The sequence below is a fragment of the Mobula birostris genome, chromosome 8, assembly GCF_030028105.1.
Source record: "Mobula birostris isolate sMobBir1 chromosome 8, sMobBir1.hap1, whole genome shotgun sequence".
Classification (NCBI taxonomy): domain Eukaryota; kingdom Metazoa; phylum Chordata; class Chondrichthyes; order Myliobatiformes; family Myliobatidae; genus Mobula; species Mobula birostris.
Genome location: NC_092377.1, coordinates 21,361,383 through 21,385,142, shown reverse-complemented (window position 1 = coordinate 21,385,142; position 23,760 = coordinate 21,361,383). Strand labels below are relative to the sequence as shown.

Sequence of the window (23,760 nt, the reverse complement as noted above, 5' to 3'; positions counted from 1 at the left end):
CAAATTCAGTCGTTGAAAGTGAGTGATACTTAAGCCTGATTTATACTTCTGCACCAAATGGACGCCGTAACCTACGCAAGTGGCCGACGCGTGTTGTGAGCATTTATACTTGTGCGTTGGTGTGTCTACGTCACTCTGCAATTCGCGCACGTCACACATGCACACAGATCTGCCCACGCAAGGTCATGGTCATGGTAGTCTTTCACGGGGTAAACAAGAGGCGAGTGTCTTTTTTCGTAAAAGCGAAATGTGTCCTCCATAATTTCGGAGGTCTGTAAAGCTTTATGGAAAGCATTGCAGCCAGAGTTCCTTCTCTGCCCTTCAGTTGCCCAATGGGAAGCTATTGCAGCGTAGGAGGAAATGCGATGCTACCAAGCAAACCAATCACAGTTCTTACGGTCTGCGTTGCTGCGACGCGCGGTTACATTTTGGGAGAGGTGCGCGTTGCAGCAATGCAGGCTCTCACGTAGGGTTCCGCGTCGGCTTTGCGTAGGGTTTGCAGCGACGCAGTACTTACGGCGACTTGTTGACGCAGAAGTATAAACCAGGCTTTATTATGCAAACAAGACATTATAATATTCGTAACGTAGTTCTCCAACTTCAAATGTTGCCTCCTGTTGGAAATCATTGTTTTAATAGTTTTCCACAGAAAGGGAGATAATTGAGTCGAACAGATCCTTCAGCCCATAGTGTTGTACTGAACCAATTAAATTGGTAATCAAATGGCTAGCTTATCTCTTCTGCCTACACAATCCTTCCATTTTCCTCACATTCATGTTCCAATTTAAACGGCTCTTAGAAGTCCTAATGTATCTGCCCTTGCCACCATCCCAAGCAATGCACTCCAGACACCCAGCACTCTGTGTTTTAAAAAAAAAAGCAATTTGCCCTCGAGTCTCCTTTGAAATTGCCCCCTCTTAAATGCATGCTGTCTAGTATTAGACATTTCAACCCTGGGGATAAAGGATACTGTTTGTCGATGCTATCTATCCCTCTCATAATCTTATCTACCTGTATCAGATCTCCCCTCAGCCTTCACTAGTCCAGAGAAAATAACACGTTTGTTCCACCTGTCATTACAGCACATGCCCTCCCATCCAGGCAGCATCCTGGTAAAACTCTTCTGCATCTTCTTCAAAGCCTCGACATCCTTCCTACAATGAAGCAACCAAAGCTATATGCAGTACTCTAGATGTGGCCGAACTGGAGCTTTATAAAGCTGCAACACAACTTTATGACTTTTGAATTAAATGCCACAAATAATAAAGGAAGCATGTCTGTTTCTCAATGTCCCAGTAGCTATTGGGAAGTCTACAGTATGATTCCATCAGAGTGATTACACCTTTCCTATTACAAACAAGTTGCTACTTAGGGTTAAGCAGATGCTGAAAATGCAAGCAACATACACAAAATGCTGGAGGAACTCAGTAAGCCAGGCAGCATCTCTCGAAAAGAGTACAATTGACGTTTCGGGCCAAGACCCTTCAGCTGGACTAGAGAAAAAAAAAGACTGCTTCATTGAGCACCTACACTCCACCTGTTAGAAAAAGCAGGATCTCCCAGTAACCACCCATTCCCATTCCGATACGTCTATCCATGGCCTCCTCTACTGTTGCAATGAGGCCGCTCTCAGGTTGGAGGAACAGCACCTTGTATTCCGTCTGGGTAGCCTCCAACCTGATGGCATGAACATCGATTTCTCGAACTTCCGGTAATCCCCACTACTGCCCCACCTTCACCATTCTCCATCTCCTTTTCCCTCTCTCACTGGATGGCTCTTGACGTGAGTTGGCAACAGCACATGACGAACATCGAGCTCTATGACGACCTTCCGATGCTCACCACTAAAATCGAGGCGAGAAGACTGCATCTAGTGGGGCACTGTCTACACCACCCCGAGCTACCTGCCAGCCTAGTCATCATATGCGAGCCCAAGCATGGGAGAATGAACACTGGGCGCCCTCCCAAGACTATGGCCAACCCTTTATCTCTTTCACCAATCAACTTCCCAGCTCTTTACTTCACTCCTGTCTCTCCCCCCACCCCCTCCGTTTCCCCTATCACCTTGTGTTTTTCCCTCCCCTCTCCCATCTTTTAACTCTACTCTTCATCTTTTTTTCTCCAGTCCTGCTGAAGGGTCTCGACCGAAAATGTCGACTATTTACTCTTTTCCATAGACATTGCCTGGCCTGCTGAGTTCCTCCAGCATTTCGTGTGTGTTACACCATTCCTATTGTAAGGGGGTTTCGTCTTTTATGTTACTGCACAGGCTAATTAAAATGGCTTCTTTGTTATGTTATACTTGGGAATGCGTCTTTGTTATGTTAAGCGCTGAGAAAGTTCTTGCGCTAGCAGCTTGTTTTGCATTAGACTGTAATAAGAAGATGTTACGAACCAATTGGGATAGTTGTTGTTTTTGGTGTATCTGAAGATATTGTATGCGCGGGGTTTTGGGGCAGAAGGCGGGAGAGAGAGACGGAGGATGGACCAGGTGCTGTGAGTCCGCTAACGGAGTCGTACCCCGAGCGGGGCATTCGGCGAGGAGAGGAGACGGACTTGTGTGGAGCGTCTGGTCGACCACCATTGTTGGTCCCAGGCGGCCAGTCGAGGTGGTCCGAGGGGATCGCAGGGTGAAGAAGAAGGGTCCTGAGCTTCAACTGTTTGTGCACGAAGAGATTGAACTTTGATAAGTGTGGCGCCTTTTATTTTCCTTTTATATTTATTCTCTATTAATTATATAGTTCCAGTAATATCTATAAACTGTAAATCATTTAATCATATCTGGTGTATTGTCTGTTATTTGGGCGGGGTGGGGTACATCACACAGCATCCACACAAACTGATTCCCCAGTTTGGCGGGGCCGAGGGCTGTTTTCCTAGACGACAGCGAGCTGTGCGACCCTGAGGCTGGTTGGGGGGCTACACTATTTTTGAGCTCTACCCATATAGACTCAGTGGACGAGTCCCTATGAGTATAGCTGTGATGTTAAGGACCCTGGCCATCGAGCACCCTTTCCTGTCCGTCTCTCAACCAAGTCTCTTTAATGGCCACAACGTCAAATAACTTTGGACACCAGGCATTGCCTGTATGTTTCGATCCTAATGTGTAGGTTGCATTGCATGACTTACACAGTGGAATATTGTTTCTTGAGGTCTTCAACAAAACTGGCACCGGTGACCTATGCGGTGTCAGTTCAATGCTGGTTTTCATATGTGAGGAATAAAGATGCCCCTGCTCAATAATTCAGCTCTGTGGCTTTACTTTGGATGCAGAGCTGCTATGCTTTGGACAGGGTGACATTGTCAAGCATTCTGAAGAACTGTTACACCTAGTTCTGGAGAATCTAATCAACTTTGCTTAATGAAAATAGAAAAGATTAAGAGACGAGAGGAAAAAGCAGCCATGCGGTTGTAAGGAAATCCCTTGTTTCTAGTGAAAGATTGCAGCATGCTGTTGTTCAGTGGGACTCGGAGTGCTCGAGCGTGAATCGCAGCAGGTTATCACGAAGGCAGGTGGAATGTTGGCCTTCATTACTGGAGGGATTGAATTTAAGAGCAGGGAGGGTATGCACAGGGTTCTGGTGAGGCTGCACATGGAGGAGTGTGTGCATTTCTGGTCTCTTTCAGAAAATATATACTGGCTTTGGAGGCAGTGTAGAGGAGGCTCACCAGGTTTATTCTGGTAATGAAGAGAGGTTGAGTCACTTTGCTGGAATTCAGAAGAGTGAGAGGGTATTTTATAGAAGCACATGAAAGGGATCGATAAGATAGAGGCAGGAAAGTTGTTTCCACTGGTAAGAGTGTCTAGAACTAGGGGACAAAGCCTCAAGATTCAGGTAAATAGATTTAGGACAGAGATGAGGAGAAGCTGCTTCCCCCAGAGAGTCATGAATTGTGGAATTCTCTGCTCAGGAAAGCGATAGGTAGCTTCCTCATTAAGTATATTTAATAAACAGTTAGACAGATTTTTGCTTAGCATGGGAATTAAGGGTTACGGTGCAAAGGCAGGTAGGTGGAACTGAACCCACAGCCAGATCAGCCATGATTTTATTGAATGGCGGAACAGTCTTGATGGGCCAAATGGCCAACTCCTGCTCCTTTTTCTTAATCACCTTTTCATCACATTTATTTGAAATATGTCTGTTAGAATTGAAAACTTCACAAGGAACAGCATTACCCGACATCATCACCTGGCTACAATGCAAATCCTGGAGTCTCCATTGGACAGTTATCTCCACTTTTACTGTACAGCTGCATTCACATGTGAGTCTGTTCTCTGTTTGCACTGAGATGTGAAATGAATGAATGTATTCCATTATTTTGCCAGTGGTTAATAGTGGCTATGTGAAACAAGCTGACAGTGCAAGTCTTGCCATTTAGTGACTTGGTTGACATTACTGTTGATGACTAGTGAACTGGAAAGCTCCGATAGATGAAGAAAAACATCTTTCATTTGCAACCACATGATCTCCCAAGTGCTTTACAGAAAATAAAGTACTTTCAGAGGTGTGGCCCTGGATTTAATAAATGTTATGAGTCGGGCTTGTTATTGTCTATATCCTTGAGTTATCTACTTTCCTTTCAGTACGAAGTCTTTGCATTTACTGTTTTACTCTTCTTGGTATATTATGTACTGAAAGGATATTTCACCTTATGAAGAATCTAGAACCAAGGGGTAAGGGTTCAGAATTGTCCGAGTCAGGAGTTGGAATTCCACCTCTTTGGTTTGTGAATCTTTTGAATTCTCCATCTCAGAGAGCTGGGGAGGCTGAATTAATGAATGCATTTAAGAGTGAGGTATGTGGATGTTTGAACGCAGCGAAGTCGAGGGTTATGGAAAACAGACAAGAAAAGAGTTGGGGCTATCATTAGTCATGCTCCCGTGTCTGCAGTCTATTTAGTGATTAAAGGGAGGCTGAAAGCTCGGTTCTACTGAAAGCCAGGACATTATAAATACGGCTCTACTTTTTAAATTTGTTGACTGAATTTATTTTTTTATTTCAATTGTACAATTTATTCATAGATAATTTCAAATATGTATATTACACAGAACAATCATGGTACATAATGGTATATAATCTGCATAAGAAAAGCTGTAACTAAGGACTGTATGTAACTTGAGCCAAAATTTCCAGAATGTACCATTGTAATATCGCGTAGTGCATTGTTATCTCAGCGCAGTTAGGCAATCGCTGGAAATAGTGCAGTATTTTGATTAATATATGTCCAAAGAAATGTTAACTATTTGCCTGAGCTTTTGCACTGTAAGTTTAAAGACAAATCTATGAACACCATCATTGATGCACAATTCTGGTCCACTAGAAATTACATCGACTAGAGGACAGAATTGTAAAATCAATCCAGTTGTTAACTGCATGTCATGAACGCTGCTGGTGAGAGGACGCGTGAATTTGTATCAAGTGTATTTCATCAACGACTTATTGTCTTAAATAATTTTAGATGACTAATCCATTTTACTTTTCAAACAAATGAGTAGAATTCTGGATAGGACAATAATCTTATATTTGAAACACTTAAATGTTTCAAACCGCTACAGTTTGTGACATGAGGCAATATTGTGCTCTTGTTCAACTTTGAACCAACCAGATGTTGTATCAGAAAAGTAGTTAGTAATAGAGTCATAGAAAACTACAGCACAAAAACAGGCCCTTTGGCCCATCTATCCATGACTGGTTACACAAAGACCATGATTCTTAATCATTTGCATTGGAATGTTTCCTCCAGATCTTGAAAACTGGTATGGGTTTCCCAAGCACTATTGATTGAATTGTAGCGGTGTGCTACACACAGCGCTAGAGTAACAACACATAGTCGGTGAGTTGTAGTTGCAAAAAAAGAGATTTATTCAAACTTTGTGGCCTCCTTTAAAGCCTTTCCGTTCCTGCCCTCCCCGGGCGGGACTGCTGTGGGGAATGCATATTCACAGACCCTTCCCGTGTACGGGATTTTCCCCCTGCTGGTGAAGATGGCCTGGCGCCCTTTTTGGGGCTGGCCTCTCTGCCGGCACGCGCCGTTTTGTGAGCCGGTTCGAGTGCGCTGGAAAGTGGGTCGCCTCAGAATTCTCTTTTTCTAAAGTTTGTATGACTAGTTCTGGATTCTGTTTTTAGTTTAGAGGGAGACTATAAGAGGTAAATGTTCTGGTTGGATAATTGTTCTCATTTCATACACATTCTTTTCAATGTACATATTTAAAAACAAAGTTTGTAAGTACTTGGCATTCTCTTCCCAGGGAACATCCACAGGTACAGTCAGCCCTCCTGATCTGCGACTTCCGCATGCGCGAATTCAACCAGTCGAGAAAACCCGGAAGTGCTCTTCCAGCACTTGCTGTTTGAACATGTACAGACTTTTTTTTCTTGTCATTATTCCATAAACAATGCAGTATAACAACTATATTACATAGCATTTATATTGTATTAGGTATTATAAGTAATCTAGAGATGATTTAAAGTATACGGGAGGATGTGTGTAGGTTATCGTGGATTGGGATCGAAAAAAAAACCGGAAGTTCTCTTACTAAGTAAGTCGGAGCAGGTACATCCGATATTATTTAGCGTCAGTTAGTCAAACGCTTGTCTTAGTATATAGTATATATTTTACCTTTCTAGGCATATAAAACACTTAAGACACGTATGTTTCAGCGCCGGGCTCGGGAACAGAAGTTCCCGAGTTCGATCCAGTGACAGACTGCTCCTGAGCGCGCTCTCCATCTGTGCCGGGTTGATGTGGAGGATCAAAAACCCAAAACCCCAAAACCCAATAATTAAACCACTGCGTTGTTTAGTAATAACTGTAGCTTTCATCGGGGCAGGGCTTTTCTCACTTTATCCTTTAAAATTGTTCCAATTGTTGACCGACTGTAGCCTAACGCTTTTCCAATGACCAATGGCGTTTCACCTCTTTCTGATCGCTTTATTATTTCAGCTTTATTTTAAATCACGATCGCGATTATTTTTCGATAACAGAAACACTGCAGATTCAGAGCTCTGCCACCGGGTCCTAATGTCCACCGCACTGAGACAGGTTAAATAAGGTCCAGGGTTCTACTGGGTCCTAAGGTCCACAGCATTGAGACAGGTTGAATAAGGTCCGGGGTTCTGCTGGGTCCTGAGGTCCACAGCATTGAGACAGGTTGAATAAGTGACTTGAGCATCCGCGTTTTTTTGGTATCCGCGAGGGGTCCCGGAACCAATCCCTCGCGGATAAGGAGGGCCGACTGTGTATGATTCTGATTCTGTTATTCAAAGGCAGGTATATGATTATCAGATCTTTTAGAACCAGTAGTTTGAAGCCACTTCTTACTGGATACTTACAGCAGAAGGCTAATAGTAGACTGGCTGTGAATTAAAAACTTAATTCGAGTATAGGTTGGCAGTTGTAGGATAACTTGTAGTTTAGTATTAAATCATCTATGTGCTGTTAGAAATGAGTGATTAAAAAGTTATGCATGGAGTAGAAGGACCTTACTAGCCACAGCTGATGAGCATTCACTGTCTACAGATGGAAGGAATACTGCACTCGCAGCATCTCTTCACCTTAAGTCTATAAAATCTAAAAAGTAATGACCTTTGTCCTTTATGGAATGCAGTGAATGTAACCTAAAGCAAATTTTTACCTGTGTATTAGTTGAATTGCTTACTTGTTGCACTTTACACCATATGGATCCATTTTTAGCAGTCTTGAAAAAATGTGGGCTATTGAATTTTTAAGGATGAACTATGTAATGTATTTTCAATTTAAAAATAAAATTTCAGATTACAAAATGAATAAAAGTGTTATGGATTTAGGAATGTGGTTTTACGCTGAGACAAAGATTCGAAGGTTCACTTTATTGACAAAGTATGCATGTAAAGGACAACTCTGATATATGCCTACTCCAGATAGCCATTAAATACAAAAAGACCATGGCCATTGATGAAAGAAGAGACATCAACCCCCCCCCCCCCCACAACCGGCATGAAAAAGAAAAGAAACAAAACTCACAGGCCCCCAAATCCCCTCCCCCCCCACCTGCAAAAAAATCAGCCACAAAATCAATAACCGACCCCTACACATAACAATCTCCGACCCCTCCTCACTTTCAGAAGAGAACAGCTATAGTAGCGCCAAACCCCCAACCCCACCTCTTACACACAAAAAAAATTAACAGATCAGCCACCCGCCAATTGACCACAGGAAAGAAAACACTGGAAAACTGAAGGAAAGCAATATAAAGTACAGTCCAATAAAAAAGTAACGATGTTCTTCCCACCAAAACAGTGACCTAGAACTGTGAGAGGCCTGGCAGAACTGGGTTTGGCAAATGAACGATGAAGTGCGTCAGCATTTGGATGTCCTGTTGGTTGGAATCCTTTAGGGCATTATTAGTAACAGGTTTCAGAGTGTTTGTATAAAGTCTGTCTGCCCATAATGATGGTGTTAAAATAGAACAGTGGGGGGTTATGATTCTTTTGGATTCCCTGTTGCTGATATTTCACTGTGTAATTTCTGCCTGCCATTTCCGAATTGAAAATTTTGGCAATGTAGGAAAAGCTGAAAGGCTGAATTTTGAAAGATGTGTATGGTCATGCTGGCAACGTGAATTGTTCAGTTAGGTGTTAGGTAAGAGATACTACCAATTTATAATAAAACCATTTGATTTCCCAAAAGCAACCTGCATTAGAAATAAGATCTTTGACTTGCAGTTGATGAATATCAAACTTTGTGTCTGTCATCTCAGGCTTCCAGTTAAAACTGGAGCTTAATTACTTGCACCAGGATTGGAAACTCTTCAAATTGGTCGCAGCAGAATTGTGATTCTTTTATGTGGAAAAGATTGTTTTAGTCAAAAAATAGAACAATATGCTATTATTTTTAATATCAAAGCAATTTGCTGTTTTTAATATCTCTTTGTACATTGATACTGTTTTAAGGCAGACAAAGTACAATGTATAGCAGTTCCATTATTGAGAGAACTCCTATTTATTATGGAATGTGAGCCAGTAGTGTTCCATTATGAAGTACAAACATGAATTGGATGTGGCAGGAATAATTACATGTTAGAAATGTCTCTCGTTGTCTGTTCACGTATGGATCTTCACATCTGTCTACTTTAATTTTGTATTTTTGCTTTGGTACGAAGAATTAATTGGAACTGAGTGCTTCACATGTATAATAGCGTGACTGAGGGAATGCTGCATTGCAGTCATTACCAACAGAAACAAGTTTACCTGGTTAGTCATTTGAATGGAGACATTGCTTTGTGTAACTTGGCTGCTTTCATGGTGAAAGCAGAGTGGGACACATTGAAGAACAACTTAGCTGGAGTATGTTCGAATACTTATGCTACATTTTACAATAAGAGTTGTCAAGCATTACAGCACAGAAACAGGCCCTTTGGGCCATCAAGTCCATGCCAACATGGTTTTCTGCCTAGTTCTATCTACCTACACCTTAGGAGAGCTTTCCATACTTCTCCCATCCACGTACCTATCCAAACCTTTCCGAAATATTACCACTGAACCTGTATCCACCACTTCAGCTGGCAGCTCACTCCGTATTCACATCCTCTGAGTGAAGTAGTTACCCCTCAGGTTCTCCTTAAATATTTCACCTTTTATCCTAAATCTATGACCTCCCAGGGGAAAAAGCCTGCATGTATTTACCCTATCTATACTTCTGAAGTTTGTATTCGATCTCCCCTCAATCTCTAGCACTCCAGGAAATAACCCCTAATCTATTCAGCCAGCCCTGTAATTTAGAAACTCAAGTTCCGGCAGCATTCTTGTAAATTTTCTCAACTCGTTCGAGCTTACTGTACTGGGCGAAGGTCTTAGGCACCCGAACTATATAGCTGAAACTTTTGCACAGTACTATATTTGTCAATGTAGAGCGGAGAGCGTGTGTAAATCTTGTGGGAGCAGAAGGTATTGGGAATGGTGAGGGTGGAGCACTGCGGGAGGGCTGTGGCTCAGGCGGCAGAGAAGGAGGGCCAGGACCAGGGAGTGGTGTGGCTGCAGACATACCCTGCCCTGAGGCACCAGGTAAGGTCATTTGATTACAAACAATCCATTTATTGATTATTACAGAATGTCTCTCTAGTGCTTCCTGCTCCCTCCCCTCTCCCTTCCCCCCTTTCCCAACCATGATTCCCCTCTCCCTGCCCCCTTCCCACTCTCTGTCCGTAATAGAGACCCATATCAGAATCAGATTTATCATCACTCCCATATGTCATGAAATTAGTTTTTTTGCCGGTACAATGCAATACATAAAATGACTACAGTACTGTGCACCCATGCTATATACAGTATATGTGCCCAAGACCTTTGCACAGTACTGTAGGTCAGCGATCAGAACTGCACATGATACTCTAAGTTTGCCCTCACCAACATGATTGTTACAATGAATAATCTTAGTTCAATAAAAAAATGTCATATTCAGGAAGATCTAAGCCTGATTTACACTTGGATAGCAGGAGAATCTTTTTGTGATATGAGCAACAGCAACGATTATCTTTATTATCTACTGGCCATTGCACATTTTAGGTGTTTTGAGACTGTGATGGACCTGTCTTCCATGTGCTGCAGTCCTTGTGTCGATGCTTCATGAAACCATTCAGAAGAGAACTGTAGGATATTGGGCTGGTGAAAAGAAACAGGCATTTCTACAAAAGCTGAAGGCACATTTCTTTGAAGTTAAGAAGTCAAGGGATGATTTGATAGAAAATTTTTGGGGAATCACTATAGTATGTGGAGAGGTTTGGTGTTTTAGGCTAAGGCATATGCCCTAAAAAATTGAACTAAGTACTCAGGAGTGAAGTTAGGGTAAGAGTGGTAGAAACTTGGACCACATGCCAGTTGATGGTTTGAATTTAGAAACTGAGGTTGAGAGGCTTTTATTGGCCAAATGTACAGTGGGATTTGGGGAAGAGGTGGGTTTGTGGTGTGAGGTTACAAGTAAAATAAGCTCTCATGAAATCAACTCAAGAATAAATAGGTTAATCCTGTTTCAATATTATCATGCTAATAAAATTGGATGTTCCCATGCTGCTTGTTCCTGATCAAACAGTTATGGGGCAGGGTGAGCCCACTAAATAGGTTTGGTGTCACATTGTGGTGCATCACATTGACAGTCGAGTCTGTAGGTGGGTGAAACGATTAGCTTTGTCAGATGGACATACAGTGAAAGATGCCATTTATGTCACAAATGTGCTGTGACCATCTGCAAGTGCCACCATGCTTCTGGCACCAACACAGCCTGCCCTTAGTAACCCTTACTAACACTTGTGCCTTTGGAACTTGGGAGGAAACCAGAGCACCCAGACGAAACCATGTTGTTAAGGGGAGAACATGCAAACTCCTTACAGACAGCAGCAGGAACTGAGCCACGATCTTTGGCACTGTAATAGTACTGCGCTGCGAAGGAGTGGATATCAGAACCAGTGGCAGGGGTCTTCGTTAAGTAGACTGGTCTCCCTGTGGTGGTATTGACCTTTAGGCAGGTGGTGAATTGTTTCGTCATGTTGATAGAGCAATTTGAAGGGATAAGGTGGTCAACCACTAATTTCACACAACTTCTTCCCTTGAAGTGAGAATGCTGCAGGCTTGCTCGAGGTTCTCTCCTATGGTGCCTCTCTGACACTTGTGAGATGGACAGCACTGACCCAAGGAGCAAAAGGAGGCAAAGGAGCTTGGCTTTCTGCCTTGCTCATTGTGCAATGACAATTGCATCCATTTTCTACCTGCCCATGAACAATGGAAAGTGTGTGTGTTTGTATGTGTTGAAGTTAAGATTAGGCTCAGCTGCTGTACTTGATGGCTTCTGTCACTTAGGCACATCTAACAGAGTCTTCACTTTGGTAAATGACAGGTCAGGTATTGACCAGGGCTAGAATGAGTGTGAAAAATAGTGAAGTCTGTAAATTGACATACAGAAAATGCATGAACTCTGTTGTACCGTTTACTGAGCTGTCTATCTCTTTAGCCTGATGGTTGTTGTTCCATTTTCAGAAAGCAACTTCTTGCTGCACCAATTGTTCAAGGGGAACTTTGAAGGGATATTATTGAATCGAAAGATTCAGGAAATTTTCGCTGCTCAAATCACTGATGAAGAAACTATTGACATCTATTTGGAAAATCAGATCCTGGCATATCTCAGTGGTCCATCTGAAGATCAAGTTGAAAGGTGAATTTTCAACATTTTTCATAACAATTTTCCACAATCGTCAAAGAATCTCTTCAGTACATTCAACTTTTGCCAGATCTTTGGTAAAGATATTTGGTTAGTCCTTCAAGCTTTCCTCAGCCCTGTAAGTTCTTCTCTCCGCTCCCCCCCACCCTGAATTGCTCACTCAAACTACTTAAATAAAAAAATACTCCCAATGAGACTCTTTTACACAGTAGTCACTCAGGATTTGAATAGCTTGCTTCAATTCCAGTGCTTTTTCCATTCTGGTTATCATCTCACCTGCCCATCACCCCACTGCGGTTCCCCTCCTCCTTCCCTTTCTTCCATGGTCCACTGTCCTCTCCTATTAGATTCTCCCCTTCTTCAGCCCCTTACCTTTCAACCTATCCTCTCTCAGCTTCTCACTTCATCTCCTGTCCTTCACATGCCCACCTTCCCGTTCACCTGGTCTCACCTATCACCTGTCAGCTTCCCCTACCCGCCCCCCCGTCTCCTTCCTTTCCAGTCCTGATAAAGCCTGAAATGTCAACTGTTTATTCCCCTCAATAGATGTGCCCGACCTGCTGAGTCCCTCCAGCAATTTGTGTACGTTGCTGTGGATTCTAGACTCTGCAGAATCTCTCTGTGTACCGTGATGGAGTATTTTTAGTCTGAGCCGCTTGGCTCAGACAAAACTATTCTCAATCAGGAGGATGGTTATGAGGTTCAAATACATTAATTATTTTGACTTACCTGAGGCAAGTTCTAAAATAATAAAAAAAACAACCACTGAGAATGATTTCTTCTCACTGAAATGTGGTAAATGATTGAAGGTGGTGCTACCATAAATTGAGATTGAACATTTGAAATATGCAAACGTCTTGATAGAATGATCCAAAAGATGGAATGACACCTATTTAACCCACTTTCTTACTTTCATTGTAGACAACTGGCGGTGTTCTTTCTGGGTGTTGGCAGTTTACAGCTGTTTGTGCAGAGTAACTGGACCGGACCGCCTGTTCGGATTCAGCCGGAGGATGTTTTGCCTGCAATAATGAAAGGGAACTTTGCTGCGGTAAGGAGAAGTACAGACAAATGTGCCGTAGCTCTTGTTTGCACGTTCATTTTTACCGTTGGATTTGATGTTGGTGAATTGTTTTTTTTCTTGTTACATGTACTGAGATGCAATGAAAAGCTTGTTCATACAGGTTAGATGTTTACACAGTGCATTGAGGTAGATCAGGGTGAAACAATTACAAGATGCTGAATAAAATGTAACAGCTAGAGAAAGTGCAGTACAGGTGAACATTAAGGTGCAATATCATAACAAGGCTGATAGTGATGTCCAGGTTCCACTGTATTGTACTAAGGCTATTCAATACTCTTATAACAGCAGGATAGAAGCTGTCTTTCAGCCTGGTGGTACGTGCTTTGAGACTGATGACGAGGGGAGAAGACAGAATATCCAGGGTGGGTGGGTTCTTTGATTATGCTGTTTGTTTTAACTGAGCCAGCAGTTAGTACAGACAGAATCCATGGAGGGGAAGTTGGTTTTCTTGATATGCTGAGCTCTATTCACAACTCTCTGCAGTTTCTTGGAGTCACTCGCAGAGCAGTTTCCCTACCAAACCATTAGGCAGTCAGATAGGATGCTTTTTAAGATGCCTCAATAAAAGTTGTTCAGGGTCAACAGGAACAACCCACATTTCTTTACTCTCTTGAAGTAATGGTGCTGGTGAGCTTTCTTGGCCGTGGCATCTATGTGCTTGGACCAGGACAGGCTTTTGGTGATGATCACACCTAGCTTGAAGCTCTCAGCCCTCAGTCACACACATGTCCACGTAGTTCTTTTTAATCACTGCCAAAACCTTGAATTGTGGCCTTAAAAAAAAACCCATACCTATAGATCAGGAAGATGGGAGAAATCATTTTTACATTGAAGAGAATGATTTATTTGAACTACAATTGGAAAGGCAAGTTCTGTTTAGGGCTAGTCAACATGGGAAGTCACATCTCGTGAATTTGATTGAGGTTCTTTTTTGAAGAGGTGTCCAAGAGGATTGATGAGGGCAGAGTGTGAAATTTTGACAAGGTTCCATATCATAGGTTTGTTGCAAGGTTAGATCACATGGGATTCTGGGCAAGCTTGATAGTGGGAATTAGCTTGGTGGAAGGAGTGAGAGGATGCAGTGGAGGGTTGTTTTTCAGATTAGATGCCTGTAACTAGTAGTGTCTCACAGGGATTGGTGTTTGTTCCATTGTTGTTGATTATCTATTTTAATGTTTTGGTTGAGAATGTAATGGTGTGGTTGGCAAGTTTGTGGATGACACGTGTTGTGGGCAGTGGTGGTATTATAATGTGACATCTCAACTCTTATATTCAATGCTCTGACCAATGAATAATTGCAACAAGATCTAGATTACTATGAAAGATGACCAAGGAATGGCAGCTGAAATTTTACTCAGACACATATGAGGTGTTGTGTTTAACACTGTGAAAGGCAGGGTATTGTAGAACAGGGAGGCCACAGGTACAAATACATGGTTTCCTGAAAGTGGCAACCCAGGTTGACGGTGATGAAGAATATGTCTGGGACACTTGCCTTCATTGGTCAGAGCCCTAAGCACAAGAGTTGGGATGCCAAGCCGCAACTGTAAAGGATGCTGATGAAACCACAGGTGGAATATTGTGTGTAGTTCTGGTTACCTAGCTATGCCAAGAATATTATTAAGCTGGAAAGAGGGCAGCAGATATTCACAAGGATTTTACCTGGGTTGGAGGGCTTGATTTGCAAGGAGAGACTGGTTAAGCCAAGGCTTTCTTCATTGGAGCACAGGGGCCTGAGCAGTTTTCTGTAGGGATATATAAAATCACAGGGGCACAGTTCAGGTGAATGGTCATGGTCTTTTGCCCAGGTTGGTGGAACCGAAAGCCAGAGGGCAAAGTTTTGTGAGAAAGGAAAAACTTAAAGGGCAAGTTTTTCCACTCACAGTTGGTGGGTATGTGCATAGAGTTGCCCGAGGAAATGGTAAATGCAGTACAATTACTGCATTTAAAAGATATTTCGTCAGGTACATTGATAAGAAAGATTTAGAGTAATGTGTGCCAAATTCAGGGAAATGAGACTAGCTCTGATATTGCAACTTGATCGGCATGAACAAGGTGGGCTAAAGACCCTTTCTCCATGCTCTGTGTCACACTGTGACTATGAACTGATAATTTTGGGTCAGTTTGTATTAATTAAATTTGGAAAATCAGGTAGTCTACAGTAAGTTGGTATAAAAGTAGAAAAGGCTTGGGATACAGCTGGTGAGGTAGCATCTGTGGGGGGAAAATAAGATAATATATTGCTGTGATGACCTATCGCAACCATTTGTTGGTATCTGGGGGGAACTGAAGATGCAGTAAGTTACTGATTTCTTTGGAGCTTTAGTTCTCTCCACCTTACATTTGGATCTCCTCCCTATTGCAGAGATTGACTTCTCATTTACACCACACTTGTATGCAATTCCCTTTGAAGATTAATTGAAGATAATTTTCAAATAGTGAAAGGGAACTTTGACACATATGAAAGGAAACTTGCTTCTGGCCAAGGAGAAAACCTTTAAATCCTTTATATGTAACTCTCCCTGATATCTAATTGTATTTAGAAAAAAAAGCATTATCTTTACCTTTGTTTGTATGCCTGATAGGTTGTGCCAAAGTTACACTTATTGAATAAGGATGCTTACTTTATAATCTGTTCAAGATTTTGCATTTCTTTTCAAAAAAAATTAAAAAAGAAGAGGAGCTTGAAATAGCTAATTTATTTGTCCTTTGTTTAGGATGAAAATTGTATCAAAGAATCTGAGTTATACCACATGAAAACAGACTCTTCAGTTCAACTTGTTTGTGTTGACCAAGGTGTCTTCTGAGCTGGTTCATGTTGCTCTAAACATTTCTTATCTATATGTGTTTTTCAACTTGATGTCATCGTCTGGCAGCATGATTTTATAAACCTCTGTAAGCTTCCTTCACTTCAGGGGCAACTGTACCAACCTATCCAGTTTCTCTTTATAGCTGAAGACCTCCATTACAGGCAACGTGCTCGTGAATCTTTTCTGTACCTTTTCTAACTTAATCACATCCTTCCTGTAGTATGGTGACCAGAACTGAGCACAATGTTCTGGGTGTGGTCATAGTACCATCTTCTACAGCTATGACACAGTGTTCAGTTCTTGTACTCAGTGCCCTTTCTAATGAAGGCAAACAACTTTCTTCATTACCTGTGTCACTACTTTGTACCACTAGGTGTCTCTGTTCTACAATACTTCCCAGGGCCCTGTCTTGCTCTGGTTTAACTTCCCAAAATGCATCGCTTTGCACTGGTCTAGGTTAAATTACATCTGCCATTCCTTTTACTTTGCAACTGTCCCAGTTGATCTTGATCCTTTTGTAGCCTGAGACATTTTCACTATACACTGCAGCATCTATTTTGGTGTCATTTGCATTCTTGTCCAAACTGTTAAGATGCACGTCAAACAACAGTGGATCCAGCATCCATTCCTGTGGCACACCACTGGTCTTGGCCTGTAATTTGAAATATATCCCTCCATTACCATCCAGTGTCTATTTTGTAACTATTTCTATGTGAATATTTAAGAACAGAGTGAATGGAATGAAAACTATGATTTATATTAGTAACATGGATGAATATTTCTGGAAATGGAAGCTTAAGCCAAATATCGATAGAACAAGAGTGCTTTGAAAGTGACATTGTGATATTGTGACATGAACGCACCTTGATGCTGAACCATAGACCCGAAGAAGATAGCTGCCAAGTTGGAGATGTACTAAGTGAAACTGACTTTGTCAAGCCTGGTCTTTGGAAGTCAACAGAGACTCCATATCCCAGTCCTCTGTGCTGGTACGGACTGGAAGAATCCATATGGACTGGAAGAATCCATGTCTATCTTGTCGATGTCTAACTGAGCACTGGGAATCCTTATCATAAAAACAGTACTTAGCTGACACCTGAACGCAAGTTTCTTTTTTACTGCTGGAGGCTGAGAACTGATGCATAAAAAAACTTACTCAGAATGTAAATTTAAAATGGAAAACATACTTGACAAAATTCTAGGACAATCAAAAATAAATGCAAATTGATTAATTAAAAATCACTTCTTGCAGTATGACTGGTATTAAGTAGATTTGTAAAAGAGTGAGCAAGTATGTGACCCAAATACTCAATGCATGATTAAAATGTGCTGTTCTTGGCAGAAGCTTTTTGAGGCTTTGTGTTGCACGATGCTTTGTGCTTAATTTATGATTGCTTATATATTATAAATTATTTAAGTGCAGTTTCAAGAGTTATTGTGGCCCAGATGTATTCAGTTTCCATCCATTGGAAAATAAAGAGATATGGGTGAGCTTTAGCAGCCTCAGAATGTCAGGGTTTGTTCATCACTGTCCTCACTAAGCCCCACATGTAGACATTTTCTAAGAGAGCTCTATTGATAATGAAATAGAAATCTGGCAGGCTTTTAGCCTCCTCCCAGCTTGGTGACAATGGAAGCATTTGTAGGCTTCATAGCCTCCTGAGATCTCTCTCACAAACAGATTTGGATTGGCTGTGAATGTTCCTGGTCCGTATAGCAACTGCCTAGGCCCTGCAGATTCATTATTTTGGAGAAATTTCAATCCAGATGTCATGTTTTTCTGGAACCAAAATTTATAACTTAGTAGCCTGTTTCATGTTACCATAGAGAGTGTTATATTATCTGCCACACTCTTGACCAGAAACCTCCATTGTCCATTTCCCTCCATGGATTCTTCCTGAACCAATGAGTCCCTCCAGTGCTTTGTGTGTGGCTGTTCGAACCATTTTGCAACACCACACCTTGTCAGCAGTGATCAATGATGGAACTCTGGAATTACTTTCTTGGAAACCACTTGGTCCATATGACAAAAAGAGTTCTGGAAGACCAAGATACCAAGCTCATGTTCCACTGCTACGCAGAGATCCCACCTTCCTCTTTGTTTCTGAGATGTGGACAGCCCTGCAACAGATATTAGAGAAGTTCTGCTACTGCTATCTGCACACATCCCTCCAAATCTATTGACTGGATAAATGATGACACTCCAGTAGTTGAGTCATTTTGTCCAACATGGCAGATTCCATACTAGTTAAACGAGATGGCTCTGAGCTCCCTAACAGTGAAAGATTTCCAGGACAGAGGAAATGGTTTGAGGGAATTTTCCAAGTTTTCTTCCCCTTCATCTCATTAAAATCCCTGGCCCAAGACTACTCAGAACAAAGGAGGAGCACTGAGCACTATGATGGAAATATAGTGATAATAAGTATATTATTAATCCCGAGTGGAAAATTATTTTGTTACAGCAGCAACATTTAAAACACGCATAGCAGTGTTCAAACTGAACTAATAAAAAAGTACAGAATAATAATATACACAATTTACCAATGTGCAATAATATATGAAATAATAAAACAGGGATTATTGTACTATGATGTGTGTTCTGTTGTTGCACAGAGATGAACTGTTGTATACGCTTAGTGCATTTGGTAGGAAAGATTTTCTGTAATGATCTTTGTGACAGAGCTGAATGAATCTGTTCGAAAAGGTGCTCCACTGCTTATTCAGTAGCTCATGGAGAGGTTGTGCCTGATTGTCCATAATGGATAACATTTTATCTAGTGACCTCCTCTCCATCACTCACTCAAGAGAGTCCAGGTTGTAGCCATGGATGGATCCAGCCTTTTTGTTGAGTTTATTTAGCAGTTTTGCATCACTAGCACTGATGATGCTCCCCCAACATAAAGCCACAAAGAAGACAGCACTCGCTACAACAGACAGGTAAAAGATCTCCAACATCCTGCTGCACACATTGAAGGATCTCAGCTTCCTTAGAAAATAGAGTCTGCTCATCCCCTTCTTGTAAACAGCCTTGGTGTTGGTTTTCCAGTTATGTCTGTTGTTGAGGTGAACTCCCAAGTATTTGGACTCCTCCAGCACCGCAACTTTTTCTCCCAGAATGTATACAGGACTCATCACAGTGTTCTTCCTCCTAAAGTCAAATCACCATCTCCCTGGTTTTGGCCACGTTCAGGAGCAGGTGATTCCAATGCACCACTCCACAAACTTGTCCACCAGTCCTCTGTACTCCAACTCCTGCCCATCTCTGATACACCCAACCACTTCAGAGTAATCAGAGAACTTCTGCAAGTGACAAGACTCAGATTTGTACTGAAAGTCTGAGGTGTACAGTGTGAACAGAAACAGAGACAGGAGAGCCCCTTGTGACGTTTCAGTGCCACTCACCACCATCTCAGACCGAACTACCCAGCCATACAAACTGGGGTTTATCTTTTAGGTAGTCAGTAATCCAGGAGATATCTGCCTATGCAGAGTTCATGCACAGTGTGGAAGAAGTACACAATTTCCCAACCAACCCATCTGCCTGCTCTTCCAGGACCATCCATGGCAGAGTCTGCGTTTTTTTCCTTGCACTCTTAAGCTATGTTGAAACACAATGACATGGAAGCAAGTTGCCTTAGTCTGCAGGAACTGCCTAGAAGGAGCTCTGCAAAAATGGCCTGATGAGGGGTCTCACCCCGGAACCTCTACTTGTCATTTTCCATAGATGCGGTCTGAATTGCTCAGTTCATCCAACATTTTGTGTGTGTTGTTTAGGATATATGTATGCCGAAGTTGCAGAAGCAGCTTTCCAACATGTTTCCTATCAGTGACGTCAGGGAAGTTGCAATGTAGGAAGAAGCATTCAACAGTAGTGTAGGCAAGGTATATGAAGTTGTGAAATGTTAGCAATTTGCTCCTCGGATACAAATAGATTGTATGCTCGGCATTTGTGGAATCCCAGGTCGTGTTATATATTTCTGTGATGCATCTCATTTCTCTCCCAGCATGACTCATTATCAGCTTGTCTTCATGTGATAGCTTGAAGAGCTGAAAAGATATTATCTTCTTCAAGCCCGAAAAGTGTCTAAATTTGGCAATCCTTGATGTCGATCATAATGACCAAGTGAATAGATCACTAATTTAATAAGATTTTAACCCTTAATTGATGATGAACAGGCTACAGTATGAACTGATTTTATTCCACAGCAAATGCATCTTACCAAAACTCCAAAATGGTATGCATTAATGGGGTTATCTGTCTTTGTAACATTATGAATGAAATATTCAGAAACTATTGCTTCACCTATATGAAGTTGTGTTTGATTTGTTGGTGCACGGCACTGTTCTCTAATAATCATTGTTTTTGGGTAAATAAGGAATGGTTATTTGAGAAAGCAATATCACATTTAGACTTAATTATATTTAGTGTTCAAACCATGCACTGGAATTGCTGCTCTCTCACTGATTGAGGACAAATGTCGCACATTTGCCATTGTCCCAAATGGAGTTTTCTGAATTGGTTGATTCAGATATGAGTAAATGGGGATTTGCTGTGATGGGGTGTCTGCTTTCCTGTTTCTGATGTGATAGCACATTGAGTGTGGTCACTCTGTGACCTGCAAGAATTCATGGTAATTTTCAGTGGGTTACTCTTCATACGGCTGCAGGTTCAATGGTAAGGTGAATAGTTCAGCGCTATAGAGTTGAAAAGGAACTCCCAACTGAGCAATGGTTGGTAGATAGCTACAATTTTCAGGAGGGTAGAGATGTCAGAAAAGGTAATCATAACTAACATATTTCGTTTGTTTCACTTCAGGCTCAAGACATACAAGTCACTTTATTGAATAGTTTGGTTTTGGACGGAGAAGCAATTTACAACCTCCTTTCCAACCCCATCCTGCTGATATTAGCCAGGACAATTCTGGTGAACTGCAGGGGTAAACTGGATCTTTTCCAGGTAAGGGTGCATCTATCCCTAATGTTCTTGTGTTACAGGTATCGCTGTGATTCAGACAAATAACAAGCTTGTTTGGATCCATTACACTTTTATTCAAGGCTGTAATGGTGATCCAGCTCTAACAGTTTTGGTATTTTCTCTTTAATATGGTTGCTTTTTTCCCTATTATGCTATTAACTTATATTTGAATTTCCAAAAAAAACAGTGGGACATCTGGTAAGTCATAGTTAACTATAACGCTATTTTCAGGGACTGTATCCATATGGGTTTGAACTCTCATTTTACCTGTGTGATATCAGAATGAATTCAACAGAAGTGAATGTAATAAATAAGAATGCCTCTGAATCACTGCCAGCATTCATTATAGACTGTTCAGGACCAGACAAACACGAGTCAGACTAATTTTTACTTGGTGCTTAGGGAATGCTAGCTTCTGGTATCATATGTCAATGCAGCAAGTTCTGTTTATATAATCAATGTTCATTGATATATAATTTGATGTTGTGGACACTTTGGGATAAGGAGGAGGAGGCAATAGAGGAAATGGTAGACAGAAATTTCGAAACTCCAACTCAAGTGGCTCAAAAGGGTGGAGAAGGAGAAGTACAGAAGATCATAGCTGAAAAACTGCAAACCTCGTGGTTTATCTTGGTGCTAGGTGATGTGGGACAATGATAGGGAAGGACAAATATAATGAGGAATTCTGAGATACTGGATCATTTTGGCTGAGGTATGTTGATAAGTACCCAGCATCCTGAATGAGAGAGAATTGGTGTGGTATTACTGTGGCTGTTTTAATTGAACTACATGGAGGTTGGAGAATAGGAGGCTGGCCAGGAAAATTTAGAAATGGAAGAAATTATTCTTGATAAAGTACTTGATTTGGAACTTTGGTAGCAAGTGGGTTAGGCCATAAGACATAGGAGCAATATTAGTCTATTTGGTCCTTTGAGTCTGCTCTGCCATCATTAAATCGTGGTTGAAGTATTATTTTCTCTCAACTCCATTCTGCTGCCTTATCTGTAACCTTTGATGCCCTTACTAATCAAGAACCTATCAATTTCCTCTGTAAATATATCCAATGACTTGATCTTCACAGCCACCTGTGGCAATGAATTCCATGGATTCAACACCCTCTGACTAAAAAAGGATTCTTCCTCATCTGTGGTCTAAAGGGATGTCTTTCTATTCTGAGGTTGTGCTGCCACTGGAAACATTCTCTCCACATCCAATTTATCCAGGCCTTTCAATATGCTGTAGGTTTCAATGAGATCCACTCATGTTTCTGAACTCCAGCGAGTACTGGTCTGGAACCATCAAACACTCCTCAAGTGTTAACCCTTTCATCTCCAGAATTACCCTCATAAACCTCCTCTGGACCCTGTTTGATAGCAGCATTTCCATCTGTAGATAGGATATCCAAAACTGCTGACAATACAGCAAACGCCGTCTGCCCAATGCCTTATAGAGCCTCAGCATTGCATCCTTGCTTTTATATTATAGTCCCCTCAAAAAGAATGCTCGTATTGCATTTGACAGCTTTATGACTGACTCAGTCTGCAAGTTAACCTTTTAGGAATCCTGCATGAGGACTCCCAAGTCTCTTCGCACCTCCAGTTTCTGAATTGTCCCTCTATTAGTCTCCGCTTTGATTCCTTCTATTAAAGTTTATGACCATAAACACCCTAGGCTGTATTTGATATACTGCTACTTTGCCCATCCTACCGACCTGTCCAAGTCCTTCTGCAGACTCCTTGTTTCCTGAGCACTAGCCTGCCCCTTCACCTATTTTTTTTTTATCATTAGCAAACTTGGCCACAATGCCATCATTTCCATCATCCAGATCATTAATAAATTAACCACCTCGGTTTTCAAGGGCAACAGCCATCATTCCAGTGCTAAAGAAGGTGACTATAACCTGCCTTAGGTGACTATCATCTTGTGGCGTTAACATCAACCATTATGAAATGCTTTGGGTGGCTGGTCATGGAGTGCATTAAAGCCTTCCTCCCAGCTAAATTAGACCTTTTCCAGTTCACTTATCGCTCGAGTCCATCCACTGATGATGCCTTAGCCTCTGCTTTCCACTCTGTCCTGTCCCAGCAGGAGAATGGAGTCTCATATGCCAGGTTGCTGTTTACAGACTTGAATTCGGCATTTAACCCAGAGACTGTTGGGGAAACGGTCCTCACAGGGTTTCAATGCCTCCCTCTATAACTGGATCCTGGACTTGGTAACAGGAAGGATTGTGAGAACAGATGAGAGAATCATAGGGGTCTCCCTACCATCCACTGGGGACATTTTCAGGAGTGCTATGCAGGCAGGGCTCTTAGCATTAAGGATCCCGCCCATCCATCCAGCATCCTCTTTGACAATCTACCGTCAGGCAGGGGACCCCGATGCATAAAAACAAGAAAAGTTGAGATGGGAAACAAACAAGATAAAATCTGCAGGTGCTGAAATGGAAGAGATGGAGTCAAAGATGGATGCTTGCGGGCTTCCAGGGTTGGGCAGCTTCTTAGATCATGGTTTTCTGTAATGTCTGAGACAGTTACAGTACTGTGCAAAGGTCTTAGGCACATATATATCATTACGGTGCCTAAGACTTTTGCACAGTACTGTATTTGTCGACGTGGAGCGGTGAGTGAGTTATTAAATCAGGCGGGAGCAAAGCATATTGGGAATGGTCAGGGTGGAGCACTGTAGGAGCGGTGGGGACC

At 41.8% G+C, this 23,760-nt stretch overlaps 1 protein-coding gene across 1 annotated transcript in view; it reads left to right on the top strand.

The window, feature by feature from the left end:
* Positions 1–23,760, top strand: part of ttc27 (tetratricopeptide repeat domain 27) — a 286,736-nt gene that overhangs the window by 4,767 nt on the left and 258,209 nt on the right. Inside the window, exons 2-4 of the mRNA XM_072264878.1 lie at positions 12,009–12,183; positions 13,111–13,240; positions 20,900–21,040. Coding sequence (XP_072120979.1) covers positions 12,009–12,183; positions 13,111–13,240; positions 20,900–21,040 — 446 coding nt within the window. The remainder of the gene's footprint in view (positions 1–12,008; positions 12,184–13,110; positions 13,241–20,899; positions 21,041–23,760) is intronic.